This window comes from Acaromyces ingoldii (assembly GCF_003144295.1).
Source record: "Acaromyces ingoldii strain MCA 4198 unplaced genomic scaffold FA10scaffold_3, whole genome shotgun sequence".
NCBI lineage: Eukaryota > Fungi > Basidiomycota > Exobasidiomycetes > Exobasidiales > Cryptobasidiaceae > Acaromyces > Acaromyces ingoldii.
Window position 1 is genome coordinate 1038305 of NW_020290249.1, and position 13146 is coordinate 1051450.

Below are 13146 nucleotides of genomic sequence, written 5' to 3' on the forward strand. Positions count from 1 at the left end.
GCCACTCGATGCTCCTGGGTGTACTGAGGAGAGCCCTACCTATTCACCGAAGCTCTTGCCTCTCCTCTCGATTCTCCACCGCCAGTATGTCGGCGTCTCAAGAGTACAAGGATGGATCGATGAGTTTCGCAGGCAAAGATGGCCACTATCGTCGTCAAGTCTCGTCGTTCCGCGATGCCATCTCCGGCGAGGCCGACGCCAAATTTAAGCCCGAACGCAACCGCTACCACCTCATTGCAGCCTTGGCCTGCCCTTGGGCCCACCGTGCGCTCATTGTGCGCTCGCTCAAGGGCATCGACAAGGTCCCGGACCTGCTTCCTGTGACCATCGTAGATTCGCTCTTGGGTTCCGAAGGCTGGAGCTTCGTTCCGTACGACGAGCCCGCTGGTCTTGGTGTGCCTGGCACGGGCAATCACATTCCTGGACATGAGAACAAGAAGCGTATTCGCGAATTCTACCTTGCAGCAGAGCCCAACTACTCGCAGAGATGCACTGTGCCCGTCATCTGGGACAACAAGCTCAATACCATTGTCAACAACGAGTCGTCGGAGGTTATCCGAATGCTCAACCACTGCTTCGATGACTTTGTCGAGCCTCAATTCAAGTCCATCGATCTTTACCCCCAGGAGCTCAGGGCTGAAATCGACGGCATCAACGAATGGGTCTACAATACAGTCAACAATGGCGTCTACAAGAGCGGCTTTGCAACGACTCAGCAGGCATACGAGGAGAACGTCAAACCCCTCTTTGAGGTATGTGTCGCTCTTATCGCAGCATCAGCGATTTTAGCTTAGCAGTATGTGAGGACCTTTCACAGAGTCTTGATCGCCTCGAGAAGATCCTCAGCGACGGCAGGGAATTCCTGCTCGCCGGCAAGCTGACCGAGGCAGACGTCCGTCTCTTCACGTGAGTGTGTTCGTTCTAGTGATGCAAGCGACCAAGCTCACTCGACCTCGTAGAACCATCGTTCGGTTTGATCCCGTATACGGTAAGTGCTCGTCCGCGCAGCGGGACTGTCAGGCTAGAGCTCACGGTATCATATCACAGTCGGCCACTTCAAGTGCAACTTCGACACGATTCGACGTGGCTACCCTCAGCTTCACCGATGGCTCCGCAACCTGTACTGGAAGGGACCAAATTCTGCAGCTTTCAAGGACACGACCGACTTTGAAAGCATCAAAGCTCACTACTACCAGAGCCATCCTCAGGTGAGCTCGTCTTGTCCTATCTAGTTGCTGAGCTGACACACAACGCTTCTTCCCTCGTAGATTAACCCGACCCGCGTCGTGCCAAAGGGGCCTATTCCTTCCATTCTGCCCCTGGACTAGGGAAAGAGGCCAAGTGGGGAAATATGATAGGGAAGCAAGGGCTTAGATGTTGCGAGGTTGCTCTCGTGTTGTTTGAGACCTTTATCAGAATGCCGGAAATGTCACCGAATGCGAGTGGATTTACCATTCTGTTCCGCTTGTGCCTGGAGCGAAGCGAGGTGCTCTCGAGGCTGAGACGAAACCTGAGAGAGTATAAAATGATTGGGTTGCTAGATGCTAAGAGGAGATACAGATGCGAGAAAGAGCGACGCTCCAGTGTAGTGATAATGTACAATGAATGCAGTTTCAAGTGACGAGGCGGTCTCTCAATGTCGTTGCCTTTTCGTTGGCGTCGAAGGGCCTGCCTGCGACAGCGAAGCCGCTGCGCGGTACTGCGTCGAACGGACGATTGCATCGCGAGGTCGAACCTTGTCCGTTGCGACGCCCTCGTAGATTGGGAAACGAGGCAAGCCATCGTGGCTAAGCTCCTGGAAGCGATAGCGGATGATCTTGCCCACGCTGGGCTGCCAAGCGTCTCGCTGCGCATGAGTAAATCCCGACCCGACGGTGAGTCTATTGCCGCTCTCCATCTCCATTACCACGGCTCCCATGCGCCCCTTGTGCTCGCCCTCGCCGTATTCCTGTCCGACAACAAGGCCCTCGGCATCGTACCAGTGCTTGTACTTGTATAGTGTCTTGCTTCTCTTGAATTCGTATTTTGATCTCGGCTGCCGCAGCATCAAGCCCTCACCGCCCGAGTCGAGGACCTTGAACATGAGCTCGTGCAAGTGTGAACGGCTCTCGCACTTGACGGCCGGCAAGACACAGATGTGTCCGCCGCGACTGGCCGACTGCACCTGGTCAGGGGACAGCTCGCCATCGGGTAGCCGACGTTTGAGCTCTTTGAGCCTCTCTTCGTATAGAAGCGACGCATTGGTGTAGTCAAATACCATGAAATTAATCTGAGTCCAGCTCTCATTATCCTGACGGAAGGAGTCAGTCTCATCTACGAGCGGGCTTGCACTCGATCGCAAAGGGGGCTCACAAAACGCCTGCAGAGGCCCGATGTCATGTCAAAGGCATCCCTTCGAATCCATAACTCGCCATCGAGGTGCATGTCCTGGGGAAGCTTCTGCTTGAACCATTCCGGCGGATTCCAGGGCCGGCCCGATCGTGCCCACATGCGCGAGCCATCCCACCATGCGCGCACCCCGTCGAGCTTCTCCGAGATCCAGTATCCGCTCGGATCCTTGTCTTCTGGCCACTTTGTCGCCAGCAACAGCTCACTCTGAAGTAGCACAGTGCTCTTGGTCAGTTTGGCGGGCTGACATTCATTGGAGCCAACGCCTTTTTTTTTCTCACCCCTCCATTGAGACCGCGGGGGCCATTGGTATTTCGTTCGTTCCAATTCTGAAGCCTCTTCTCCCGCCGCAAGCCATCCTGCTCACTACCCTCAGCGTGTGGAAAGGAATCGTCGAGACCCGGAAATTCTTCTCTCTCTTTCCGCTTCCTATTTCCCGGCGACTGCTGCGACAGAACTGGTTTGTCGTTTTTGGCATCTTCGATCCGCGCAGCCTCGTAAGCCTCGCCGAGCAGGCTCTTGAGATGCGAGCACGTTCTCTCCGCCTCAGGACCTTTGCTGTTGCGCCATGAGGGGCAGGTGCACGAGTAAAAGCCCTGAGCCCGTCTGTCAGGGAGCGCAAAGTCCGCTCAGCGGCTGTTCTGTTCGAAGTCCGAGGAGAGTTGCTCCGGGGCCAACACACCTCTTTTGAATATAAGGGTCCTTTGCGGCTCCCTTTGCCGTCCGCTTCTCGCCCACTTCCAGAAGCACCTTTGGCTTTATTCCGGCGACCTCAGCGGAATCTTCGTCGAGCATGGCGCTGCCCGCCTGCTGCACGAGTCCTGATCAGGCACTGATGGGGCTTGACACAAGGTGGGCTCTAAATTGTCAAAGCACACATTCTCCACCTTGAAAGACCACGTGGAATTGCGCACGGCCTTTCTGGGTGCCCTTTCACGCCGCCGCCGCCGAGCAGGAAGGATCACCCACAAAGAGTGGGTTAGGAAGCCAGGGCACAGTTCGTGATCCGACATGGTCAATAAACGTCTGGACGCTACCGCGTCCGAGCATGCTGCTCCCAAGGCGCCGGCGCTGCGCTCGCTGCTGTCGCGACAACCGTTGCGGACGCTTGTGCATCTCTTCATTTTGATCCAGGTCCTCTTCGTGCAGCTTCCAATCCGTACCATCGCCTACGTGCTCCTTCCTCGCCTCACACGGCCTCACCCGCAATGGCCACTGGGTCGCTCGCTACTTGTGAAATGTCTAGGATCGTACAGGAAGAACACAAGGATGCTCAATATCCTTTCTGGGCGCATCAACAAGTCCGTCTTGCCTCTGGTCAAGGTCGGTGCTCCTGCGACGCCAGTGTGGGTACCACCCATTGACGGGCAGGCAACGCTCGAGGGCGATATCAAGCTTTGGTTCGATAGCGCACATTGCACCACCAAGCGCATCCCTGGCTTCTGGTACGGCCGCGATCACCACGCCAAGAACGGCGTTCGACGTGCGAAGGAAGGCGAAAAGGTCTTTTTGTTCTTCCACGGGTGCGTGCAAGGCAGCATTTGTGTGTAAGCGGTGCTTTATAGGCTGACATTCTCTTCTTCATCAGCGGTGGGTACATCGAGTACAGCGCCCACCCTAGCGGGCCGATCGCTGCTCTTCCTTTGCTCCTCCTACGTGCATCGAACAAGTCGCCCAGCCCGCGAGCGCCCAAGCGCCTCTTCGCAGCCGAGTATCGCCTGAGTGACGAGACCGCCTTCCCGGGCATCTTGGCAGATGCACTCGCCTCATGGATCTATCTCGTCAAGGACTGCTCCTTCAAGCCCGAAAACATCGTCCTCGCTGGCGATTCTGCTGGTGGTGCGTTGTGTGTCGATTTTTAGCATCCTCTTTCTCCTCGCTTACCTCGGCATTCCTTCAAGGCAATCTGGCCCTTGCGCTTGCCCGCTACCTCCGAGACTATCGACCGCTGTCCAAAGAAGGCTTGTTCACTTCAAGCTCGCCCATCGCCGACTCTCTTCTCCTCTTCTCGCCCTGGGTTGACCTGTCGCTTTCGCACGCATCCGCGGGCCCTTCGTCGTCGTTCAACAAGCACGCAAAGTTTGAGTTCCTCACAATAGAAGGCTGCATAACCGCCCGCGATCGTCTCGTCGTCGGATTGCCCCCTTCTGTCCTGCGCTCGAGGTGGATGAGCGCCGTCTGCGTCAATCGAGAAACAGAAGAGGACCTCTTTGACAACTTTCCCCGGTGTATCGTCGTCTCTGGGTGCGTGTTCATTCTTTTCTGTCTCTTCTTTCCTCTTGCCCTTATGCTGTGAGCTCACATGCATTACTTGCACCGTGCAGGGCCCTCGAGCTGTTCCAGGACGAGATCAAGGCGCTCGTGCGTCACTACGAGACTGCGTCAAAGGCAGGCAGGTCTGGCCAGGTCGAGCACGTCGTTGAGCCATTGGCCGGACACGACTTCACGGTCGTTCCGTTCATCTATACCGAAGAGAACAAGCGCATCGAGCAACGCATGGCGAGGTGGCTGTAGCTTCCCTTCTTCTCTGTCCCTTTCTTTTAACTTTTTCGGCTCCGTAAAATGCACGGATTCGCAGCAGAGCAAGTTCATGGTATATCGTACAAGTGTTGCTATCAGAAGTGTCTGGCCTGTATTCAGCCTTGCCGTGTTGATGACGACTGGCCACGCAGCCACGGGGACGCCATCACCGCTCGATAGACGGCCCCTGCTCCACCCCCTTGGATCCGTTGCTCCTGAATTGCAACTCCTACACGTAAGCCTATGTCCCCTCACAACAGATATTCCTCTCAGTGCGACTCACTCCAAGAAGCGAGGCGATCCGGCCCCTCGTGGCTGAAAAGACGAGGAGAGCGACAACGACCAAGACGTAGACGGAGAGGATCATGCGGTCGCGGCTCGATGCCGGCTGCAGGCACCGCGCCCACACCTCGCCCTCCCACCCCGAGCCCGTGTCCTCGTTGGGCCGCTCGAGCTTGGCGCCCTTGCAGGCCTCGAGGCCCTGCTGCAGGCAAAACTGCCGCGTGCACGTCGAGCAGGGGTTGCGCGGGTCCACGGGCGCATACAGCGGCACCAGCGTCGTGTTGGTCACGAAGCAGGTGCAGCGGCAGAGGTAGGGGCCCGAGGCCTTGCGGAGAGGCGCGTCTGCTGCAGAGAGTACCGGTGCGACGAGGAGGATCGTCAAGACCAGAAGGACAAAGAGTGATCGTGACAGGCGTGACAGGCGTGGCAGGCGAGTCCTCATGGCGGTGACAAAGGTGGTAGGTGGTGGAGATGAGAAGAAGATGGCCTGAGCGCGCGCTTCACAAAATTTGACATTTTTATTCTAAGAAGAGACCTGGGTAGTGTGATGATGGTAATGGCGACGGAACAGCACAGATGATGACCAAAGCAAGGCAATGATGGCGATAGGGTTATGATCATATGCAAGAGTAACTCAATGATGCTTCGAATGCCCATTTCCGTTGTTCGTTTCGCTCGAGTTGTCATGGTGGTGGTGGGGCGGATGAGGATGCACCAGCTGCTGCACGAACTCGTACGTGACAAACGACGTCCCGATGGAGGGTGCGACCTTGAGGAGATTGGGGACGATGCCACGGTACAGCCCAAAGAAGCCCTCTCTCGTCACAATCGTACGGATGGCCGCAAAAGAGCCTGCAAAAAGCCACGTCAACTCTCTCGAAGGGGGTGTGTTGTATGCACATGGTTGAACACTCACTCTTGTCTGAATACCCCAATTTGCTGTCCTTCATCCCCGACACCTGCATCCTTCTTCGCAAGACATCGAGGGGATAGGTCAGCGTCTGACTGATGCTTCCCGCCAAGGCACCGCAGGAGAGCTTGCGAACCGTCGAGATCTCGCCGTCCTCGTTGGCCAAGCGCTTCCTCAGAGCCTCGTATGCAGCAAAGTTGATGGCGACGTAGGGCGCCACGCCAGCGCTCGTGGGCACGCAACCCTTATACAGTGCCCTTATCCCACCCTCCTCGCGGTAGACCTTGACGGTCATGGCCCAGATGCCAGGAACCTTCTTCTGACGCTCCTCGATGATGCGCCGCACCTCTGCCCGGCTTGGCTTGCGCTTCGGCTTGCTGTCCACCGGTGGTTCAGACAGCGAGCCGGTGGCAGCTTTGGCGTCGGCGTAGAGAGAGGCACTGGCAATGGAGATGCGGGAGCGGACCAGATCGAGAGGATAGGTCGACACGACGCTGGCTATCCCGGCCAAGGCACCGGCTGTGAGCCTCCTGGGCACGTCGAGCTCGCCATCTTTGTCCTTGAGATAGTTCTTCAGGATCTCGTAGCTGGAGAACTGGACAGCACTGTATGGGGCTATGCGGAGACAATTGATGCCGTTTCCACGCATAAAGCCCTTGAAGCCTTCCTCCTGCCACATCTTGACGAGACCAGAGACAACACCGCTGTATGCACCTTTGTGCGGCTTCGTGTCGCCCTTCATCGACTTTGGCTGTACTTGCCTGCACCGTCCACTGTCAGCCAAAGAAGCTCGTGGTAGAATACGATCGACGTACTCACATGATGATCTTTAATCTTTCTAGCGGGCTCACCACGGTTCTGCTTGTAGCGCCCGCGGCTCCCCCCGCGAGAAAGTAGCTGACGAGAAATGCGGCACTGACGGCGCTCTCCTCTTCTTCCGCTTCCTCCTCTCCTCCCACTAATTCTTCGCCTTTTCGTTTGAGATCGTGCAAGGTAGCAAGGACGCCTTCCCCAGAATCATCGCGTCCCTCCTCGTCGTCGTCGTCGTCATCGTCGTTGTCGTCGTAGTCCTGCTCCTGATCGACACCGCTCTTGAGCTTTCTGAGCACCCTTCTCTTCAGCCGGAGGCCCTGGTTTGCCGTGTCCATCGCAAGGCTCGTATTACTCGCCAAAGCCTCATCGGGGCCAATTGAGGGGCTGTGCCTCGCCAGCGACTCTCTGGCTCGTCTCTGCACCCGATAGGCGCGTTGGCGTGCCGCCTGCAAGCCCTGCGCGGACCACTGCGAACCGTTATCGTCCGAATCGTCGTTTGCGGGCGAGTTGGAGGTGGCCGAGAGACCAAGCGTCTTCAAGGGCGACCAGCTCGAAGGCCCAGCTTCGGACGACGACGACACATCCCGAGCCTCCGCCGAGCCTGGCCCCGATGCCATCGTTTCCTGAAGAGGGCGCTGCGCTACCGCAGAGTCGGCATCTAGGGGAACCCGTTTGTCTGTCGTTTCCTACTTCCGCTCCGGTCGATTACGAATGAGCAGCAGGATAACGCCAAGGGCGGCTCGAACCGAGCAAAGATGGAGAAGGTGGGGTGTGTGGAGCGAGCGAAGAAAGGACACAACAGATACCGACCGACCGACCGGAGAGAGCAGCGGCCTAAAACCCCAGAGTCGAAGCAGGCAGGCAGTAAATGAAGCCTTGCCCTAAAAAGGACTTTTTTGAAAGGCCCTGAACCCGTCTCGCTTTCGGACCGGTAAATGACTGATAGATGAATTGGGTCTCAGGGTGGGCCAGCCAAAAAGGCTTTGCGAGGTCATAAGACTGGGGGACACGCGCCCGAAATGTCCCGACAAATCTCACGCCTGCCTCTCGATCGCCTTCTTCTTCTTCTTTACCACTCGTCACAGAGCATTTCTGTCCAGAGCATGCTGGTGCGGGCAGGACGCTGATGGAGAAGCAGGGAAGGGAGCATTTGCGTGAAGCATTTGTCTCTGGACTCAATCAGGCCCGAAATTGAAACTGGAACCCTCGAGTAGTCGTAGCTGGCAATGACTGAACTACCGTGCAGAATGCGCATGCGCAACGTATTTTGTCCTTCTCCGCTTCAAGTCAGCGGCCATGTCTCAGTCTTACTTTGCAGAAGGCCGAGCGTAGCTGCTTGCCGGGCTCAAGCGCTCTCAAGGATCCCTTCTTCAGGATCTTTCCCTTTTGTACTGAAATTGTATTGATTAGGAATCACAGCTGACTCTCCCTCTGCATGATGATGAAGGTGCCAGCACGACTTGAGTTCGGAAGCACAAGCTGCTCAGTCTTGCTTCTTGCCCTGTAGATGGCGCAGAACGCGACAGTCAGCAAACCCAAGCCTCGGCGACATGCTTCTCGACAACACATCTCCTTGCGCAAGGATCTCTTGCTCGCGCTATATGCAACCCGGACCTCCTAACCTGATCCGTCCAACTCCCCATTTCCAGTCCTTTCTTTTGTCCTCCGCGACTGCTATTGCTTGCGTACACGCCGAAACCATTCGCTCTCCTGCAACGTCACGAAGACTCACCTTTGCCATGTTGTAGAAGCCACCAACGGTTCCAACCATGCCGACAGTGAAGAGCGACATGAAGAGGCCTATTCAGGAGATAATAAAAGGAGCAAGCAACTGTCAGCTCGATATCTCCGTCTCCCTCGAGGTTGAATTGTCATTGAAGGAGGAGAGCTTGCCCTCCGGAGAGCTCGCGCATTATCCTGCAGGGCAAGCGCACGCTGTCCTCTCGATCCGACACAACAAAGATCTTCGGTGTTCGCCAGGAGAGGAGAGACTTACCCATGTACAGCCTCGAGCGGGGAAGACGCTGGTAGACGGGACGGGTGTCGGCCTGGTAGATCCTCTGGCGCTGAGGCACAGTGTTGCTGTCCGAGGAGAGGCAAGTCAGCGCCCTTCTTCTGCAACGTCCCTCTCCCGAGAGAAGGCAAGCTGTTGCAGACACTCACGCGCGGTTGACAAGCGAGTCCATTGTTGTGTGTGAACGGAAAGCGACGAAGGTTCGAGGCGTCAGAGGGGAAAGGGTGAGGTGAGAAGAGAGACGAACGCCAATGTCGACGATGAAGGCTGGACGAGAATTCGCGCGCCACGTGCATTTTCAGGCCAATCAACTCAAGCCCACTCCCTGGATAACGAGCTGGAGAAAATCGCTCGGACACCTTCTGCCACGGTGCTCAAGCCGTCTTCGATATTTAGAGCTCATTAGGCCACTGCAGGTCCTGAAATGGATGATGATCGACATCGTGAACGCTCTTGCAGAAAGGAAGTGTGATACTTGAATGGATATTAATATTCTTATGACCACCTCGCAGGAAAGTGTAAGAGACGCTCTAGGAAGAAGGAAATGCTGAATCAATTGTGACCTATCATCAAAGGACCTGCCCTCGTTAGAACGCCCTTTTGCTCAAGATCCAGTCTGCATCGGTTAGTCCTGCATCGTTGTTGAAGCGAGTCCAGAGCCTGCGCCGCATCGCCGGGCTCAGCGAGGCGTACCACGGCAAGTTGCGGACCTTGTCGAATTCGTAAAAGGCGCCAGGAAGGATACTCTTTCCTCCGAGTTCGTCGTCCGACAGGGCGAGGCACATAGCTGTGCGGATGCCGTCCTTTGGATCGAGGCCGAGGTGATGCATCATGTATCTGCCTACATAGCCGAGGGGTGACTGAGCGAAGGACTTTGTTGAGTAGACATCAAAGATCTTCGTACGGACGAGTCCCGGGTGAAAGGTGTTGACACGCACGTCGTCGAAAGGACCTCGATCATTGCATGTCTTGCCACTGCTTTCCCAGACAGAGGCAGGGTGCTGATGGTGGACTAGGATCTGCTGGAGCGTGTCGGCAAAGAGAACCTGGAAGGCTTTCGAATGGGCATAGTGAAATGTATCCTGTGCACCGCTGACAAAGCGAGGGACGGTAGAGCCATGGAAATTTAGGTAGCTCGGGTAGTGAAATCCCTTCTCGATCACGTTTGCAGTTGACCTTTCAGCCACAGCGGGAGAGAAGCGTGCGTAAAAGGCGCCCTGCGACGAGGTGATGATGATCCGAGCTGAGGGGGAGAGAAATGGGAGTAGCAAGTTGACGAGGAGATGCTGACTGAGAAAGTTTGTGACACTTTTGACCAGCAGGAAGGCTTCGATCAGTTCGATCCACTACGCTATCTGCGGGACACTTACTAGAAGAGATCGAGGCCTTCCTTGGTGAAACGGCCCATGCCCGTGCTCCTCTCGGCGAAGCCAGCATTGAGAAAGAGAAAGTCAATCTCGGAAGGTGCGATCATGGCTTTGGAAGACCAGCTCGTCGCAAATGCCCGCACGCTGTCAAGATTGCTGCTGTCGAGCGTCATGATCTTGAGCCTGTCGGCCGTGCCGGGGGTACCATTAACCTCTTCGAGGAGCAGACGGCGCGCTTCTTGAGCACGCTGCGAAGATCGGCAGGCCATTGTCACTGTGCAACCACGTTGAAACAGGTCTCTTGTGATGGCCAAGCCTATTCCTCCGTTGGCACCCGTCACAATGGCCGTCTGCCCATCGAGGCGCCGCTTGTCCGGGCTCGGAGGCGTTGGCTGGCGAAAGATGAAGCTGAGCACACGAGCAAAGCAGAAAGCAAGCATCACGGTCATGCCAGTCCAAACGTTCTCGCTGAGAGAGACAGCTCGTAGCGCGGTGCCCACGGGCCTCGGTTGTCGAATGCCTGCCTTGTTACTTGTCATGTCGCTTCGTATTGCTGCTTCTCAGATCAACACTCAAAGAGGGAGTGTCCCTCCATCGCCTTCCTCAACACAGACTATATATCATTTTGCAGGCAGTGTCTCTCGTTTCCTCATATACTTCTGTTACTCGAGTCCCAACCAACAGACTGTCCATTCCTTGTAGTCCTACCGTAAGCAGCTGTCCAAAATTGGATTCAAGCTTATCGCAGGACCGGCACAGGAGGCGACTCCACCAACGAGTTCCGAGTCCCGGAATTTGTCAGACGGCATCTGTGAGCGGCTCGATAGCACCACGAACCGACCGTCGTTGGCAGACAGGTACGAAGGAGGGCAGAAGTCAGGGAGAGAGGAGGGCAGACAAGTCCAAATCTGCACACAAACGCACACACATCTTCCGTGGAAATGGAATAGGAAAGCCGTAATTTAGCAGCACAAAATACCCATTTCTTCACATAAAAATTTCGAAGAGCTTTGAAAAATGGCGACTGACGATTTCATCGTCTTTACATGAGGAGCGTCGTCGTCACCATGATGTCGGTGACCTGGTACGGGTCGATGTTTGATGCCGGCCGCCTGTCTTCAAGGTAGCCATATCCCTGAGCGGCGACATGTCGGGGAATACGGATCGAGGCGCCACGGTTGGCAACGCCCGACGAGAAGCTGCCGATGTGGCCCGTCTCGTGCTTGCCGGTCAGACGCTGGTCGTTGTCCGTGCCGTAGACGGCAATGTGCTCGGCGTGACGCTTGCTCAGCTTCTCAATGGCAGCCTCGATGGCCTTCATGCCGCCCTTCTGGCGCATCGACTCGGTCGAGTAGTTGGTGTGGCAGCCGGCACCATTCCAGTCGCCGGGAACGGCCTTGGGGTGAAGCGAGACCTTAACGCCCCACTCTTCGGCAACCCGGGTGAGGAGGAAGCGGGCCATGACCATGTCATCGCCCATCTTGATGCCCTCGCAAGGACCAACCTGGAACTCCCACTGCGAAGGCATGACCTCAGCGTTGATGCCCGAAATCTCGACACCAGCGTACATGCAGGCGCGGTAGTGAGCCTCGATGATGTCGCGGGCGTAGACCTTGCCGGCACCTGTGGTCGCTCTTAGTCAGTCGGAAGAATCTCCGAGACAAGACGAGCAACTCACCGACACCGCAGTAGTAAGGGCCCTGAGGGCCAGGGAAACCTCCCTTGGGCCAGCCGTAGGGCTTGTCATCGATGTCAAAGAGCGTGTACTCCTGCTCGATTCCGAACCAAGGCTTCTCCTTCTCGGCCTGCTTCATGACCTTCACGCAGTTAGCGCGGTGGTTCGTCTTGTTGGGCGTGCCATCGTTGTTCCAGCACTCGGCCAGGACAATGATGTTGTCGCCGCCACGGAAGGGGTCGGGGTAGATGGCAGCAGGGCGGAGGTAAATGTCCGAGTTGTCGCCGGGAGCCTGGTCTGTTTGATTGCCAGAAGGAGTCAGCCATGCTCAGTGACGAAGATAATTGATCAAGTACGTACTGGTCGAAGAGCCGTCAAAGTTCCACTCCTTGAGGTCCGAGACAGCCTTGGGCTTGGAGTCAAGAGTCTGCGTGATCGAATGATCAGCCAATTGTCCACGTCAACAGAGAAGAATTCTAAGGGCTCACCGTAGTCTTGGAGCGAATCTCGCCTGAAAATTATCGAGTAGGAAATGGAGTGAGAGAAGAAAAGCAGTCAGTCGCACGATCCCATGGCGAATCAGGGAATGACCATCCGAATTGGTGGGCCTTTCTGGCTCAGCTTCAGAACGCCTGGCCTTACTGCGCCCAGAGCAGACTGGTTCGCTGGCAGAAAGGCAAACAAAGCTGGCCAGTGCGCGCCTCTCTGCGTGCCAGAGAGGGCCTCAATGCGAGATCACTCACCATCGCCATCAATCCAGATGTACTCAGCCTGGACCTTTCCTGCAATTCAGAAAGAGGTGTGAGCGAAGGCTGCAAGACGTCTGAGTGACATATCGCTGTACTCACCCCGCTGGTCGAGCTGCATGTAGGGAGCCAGAAGGCCTGTCGTGGAGGTAGACAATGATCAGATGTGAATCGATCTCGCCCGGGAGATGATACGACTCACTCTGGTTCTTGAGGAAGGGAACAGCCATGATGTCGAAAGTGCAGAGATCGGCAAGAGGGAGCTGTGCGGGTGGTGATGAAAATGGGGGTTGTGGTGGTGGAAGAAGTTATGAACGGGAGGGCGTCCCTCCTGTCTCATGACCTTGGTTCAATCTTTATCTTCAAGTCGTCTCGTGGGACGGGCTGACCGGCGAAAGCCAGCGTCATTCGCGTGTTCGGTTTGAAGCGAA

General features: G+C 56.1%; 8 protein-coding genes across 8 annotated transcripts; 2 read left to right on the plus strand and 6 right to left on the minus strand.

Annotated features, from left to right (window-relative positions):
* The first annotated feature begins 4 nt into the window (after positions 1-4).
* FA10DRAFT_266735 (hypothetical protein) lies at positions 5-1368 on the plus strand. Its single transcript, XM_025521618.1, has 5 exons — positions 5-752; positions 818-906; positions 960-988; positions 1048-1208; positions 1269-1368. The coding sequence occupies exons 1-5, from the start codon at positions 87-89 to the stop codon at positions 1326-1328; spliced, it is 1005 nt and encodes a 334-aa protein (XP_025377437.1). The 5' UTR covers positions 5-86; the 3' UTR covers positions 1329-1368.
* A 150-nt stretch (positions 1369-1518) lies between these two features.
* Positions 1519-3228, minus strand: FA10DRAFT_266736 (DNA ligase/mRNA capping enzyme). Its single transcript, XM_025521619.1, has 4 exons — positions 3071-3228; positions 2670-2994; positions 2353-2595; positions 1519-2290 (listed from the first exon to the last, which is right to left on the minus strand). Exons 1-4 carry the CDS (start codon positions 3181-3183, stop codon positions 1634-1636), a joined length of 1338 nt encoding a protein of 445 aa, XP_025377438.1. The 5' UTR covers positions 3184-3228; the 3' UTR covers positions 1519-1633.
* A 124-nt stretch (positions 3229-3352) lies between these two features.
* Positions 3353-4979, plus strand: FA10DRAFT_266738 (alpha/beta-hydrolase). Its single transcript, XM_025521620.1, has 4 exons — positions 3353-3911; positions 3977-4227; positions 4290-4632; positions 4713-4979. Exons 1-4 carry the CDS (start codon positions 3400-3402, stop codon positions 4900-4902), a joined length of 1296 nt encoding a protein of 431 aa, XP_025377439.1. The 5' UTR covers positions 3353-3399; the 3' UTR covers positions 4903-4979.
* Positions 4980-5074: 95 nt separating this feature from the next.
* Positions 5075-5632, minus strand: FA10DRAFT_260108 (hypothetical protein; the record flags this gene model as incomplete). Its single annotated transcript, XM_025519998.1, has 2 exons — positions 5075-5137; positions 5192-5632. 2 exons carry the CDS (start codon positions 5630-5632, stop codon positions 5075-5077), a joined length of 504 nt encoding a protein of 167 aa, XP_025377440.1.
* A 192-nt stretch (positions 5633-5824) lies between these two features.
* On the minus strand, positions 5825-7248 carry FA10DRAFT_231025 (mitochondrial carrier; the record flags this gene model as incomplete). Its single annotated transcript, XM_025518841.1, has 3 exons — positions 5825-6042; positions 6107-6861; positions 6920-7248. 3 exons carry the CDS (start codon positions 7246-7248, stop codon positions 5825-5827), a joined length of 1302 nt encoding a protein of 433 aa, XP_025377441.1.
* A 1148-nt stretch (positions 7249-8396) lies between these two features.
* On the minus strand, positions 8397-9099 carry FA10DRAFT_285957 (hypothetical protein; the record flags this gene model as incomplete). The annotated part of the gene is made up of 4 exons (XM_025524037.1): positions 8397-8414; positions 8646-8713; positions 8910-8995; positions 9077-9099. The coding sequence occupies 4 exons, from the start codon at positions 9097-9099 to the stop codon at positions 8397-8399; spliced, it is 195 nt and encodes a 64-aa protein (XP_025377442.1).
* A 408-nt stretch (positions 9100-9507) lies between these two features.
* On the minus strand, positions 9508-10833 carry FA10DRAFT_279425 (NAD(P)-binding protein; the record flags this gene model as incomplete). Its single annotated transcript, XM_025523540.1, has 2 exons — positions 9508-10217; positions 10298-10833. The coding sequence occupies 2 exons, from the start codon at positions 10831-10833 to the stop codon at positions 9515-9517; spliced, it is 1239 nt and encodes a 412-aa protein (XP_025377443.1). The 3' UTR covers positions 9508-9514.
* Positions 10834-11259: 426 nt separating this feature from the next.
* Positions 11260-13034, minus strand: FA10DRAFT_266742 (putative GLN1-glutamate--ammonia ligase). Its single transcript, XM_025521621.1, has 7 exons — positions 12918-13034; positions 12818-12853; positions 12713-12751; positions 12458-12480; positions 12330-12396; positions 11973-12266; positions 11260-11917 (listed from the first exon to the last, which is right to left on the minus strand). The coding sequence occupies exons 1-7, from the start codon at positions 12943-12945 to the stop codon at positions 11337-11339; spliced, it is 1068 nt and encodes a 355-aa protein (XP_025377444.1). The 5' UTR covers positions 12946-13034; the 3' UTR covers positions 11260-11336.
* Between the last annotated feature and the right edge of the window lie 112 nt (positions 13035-13146).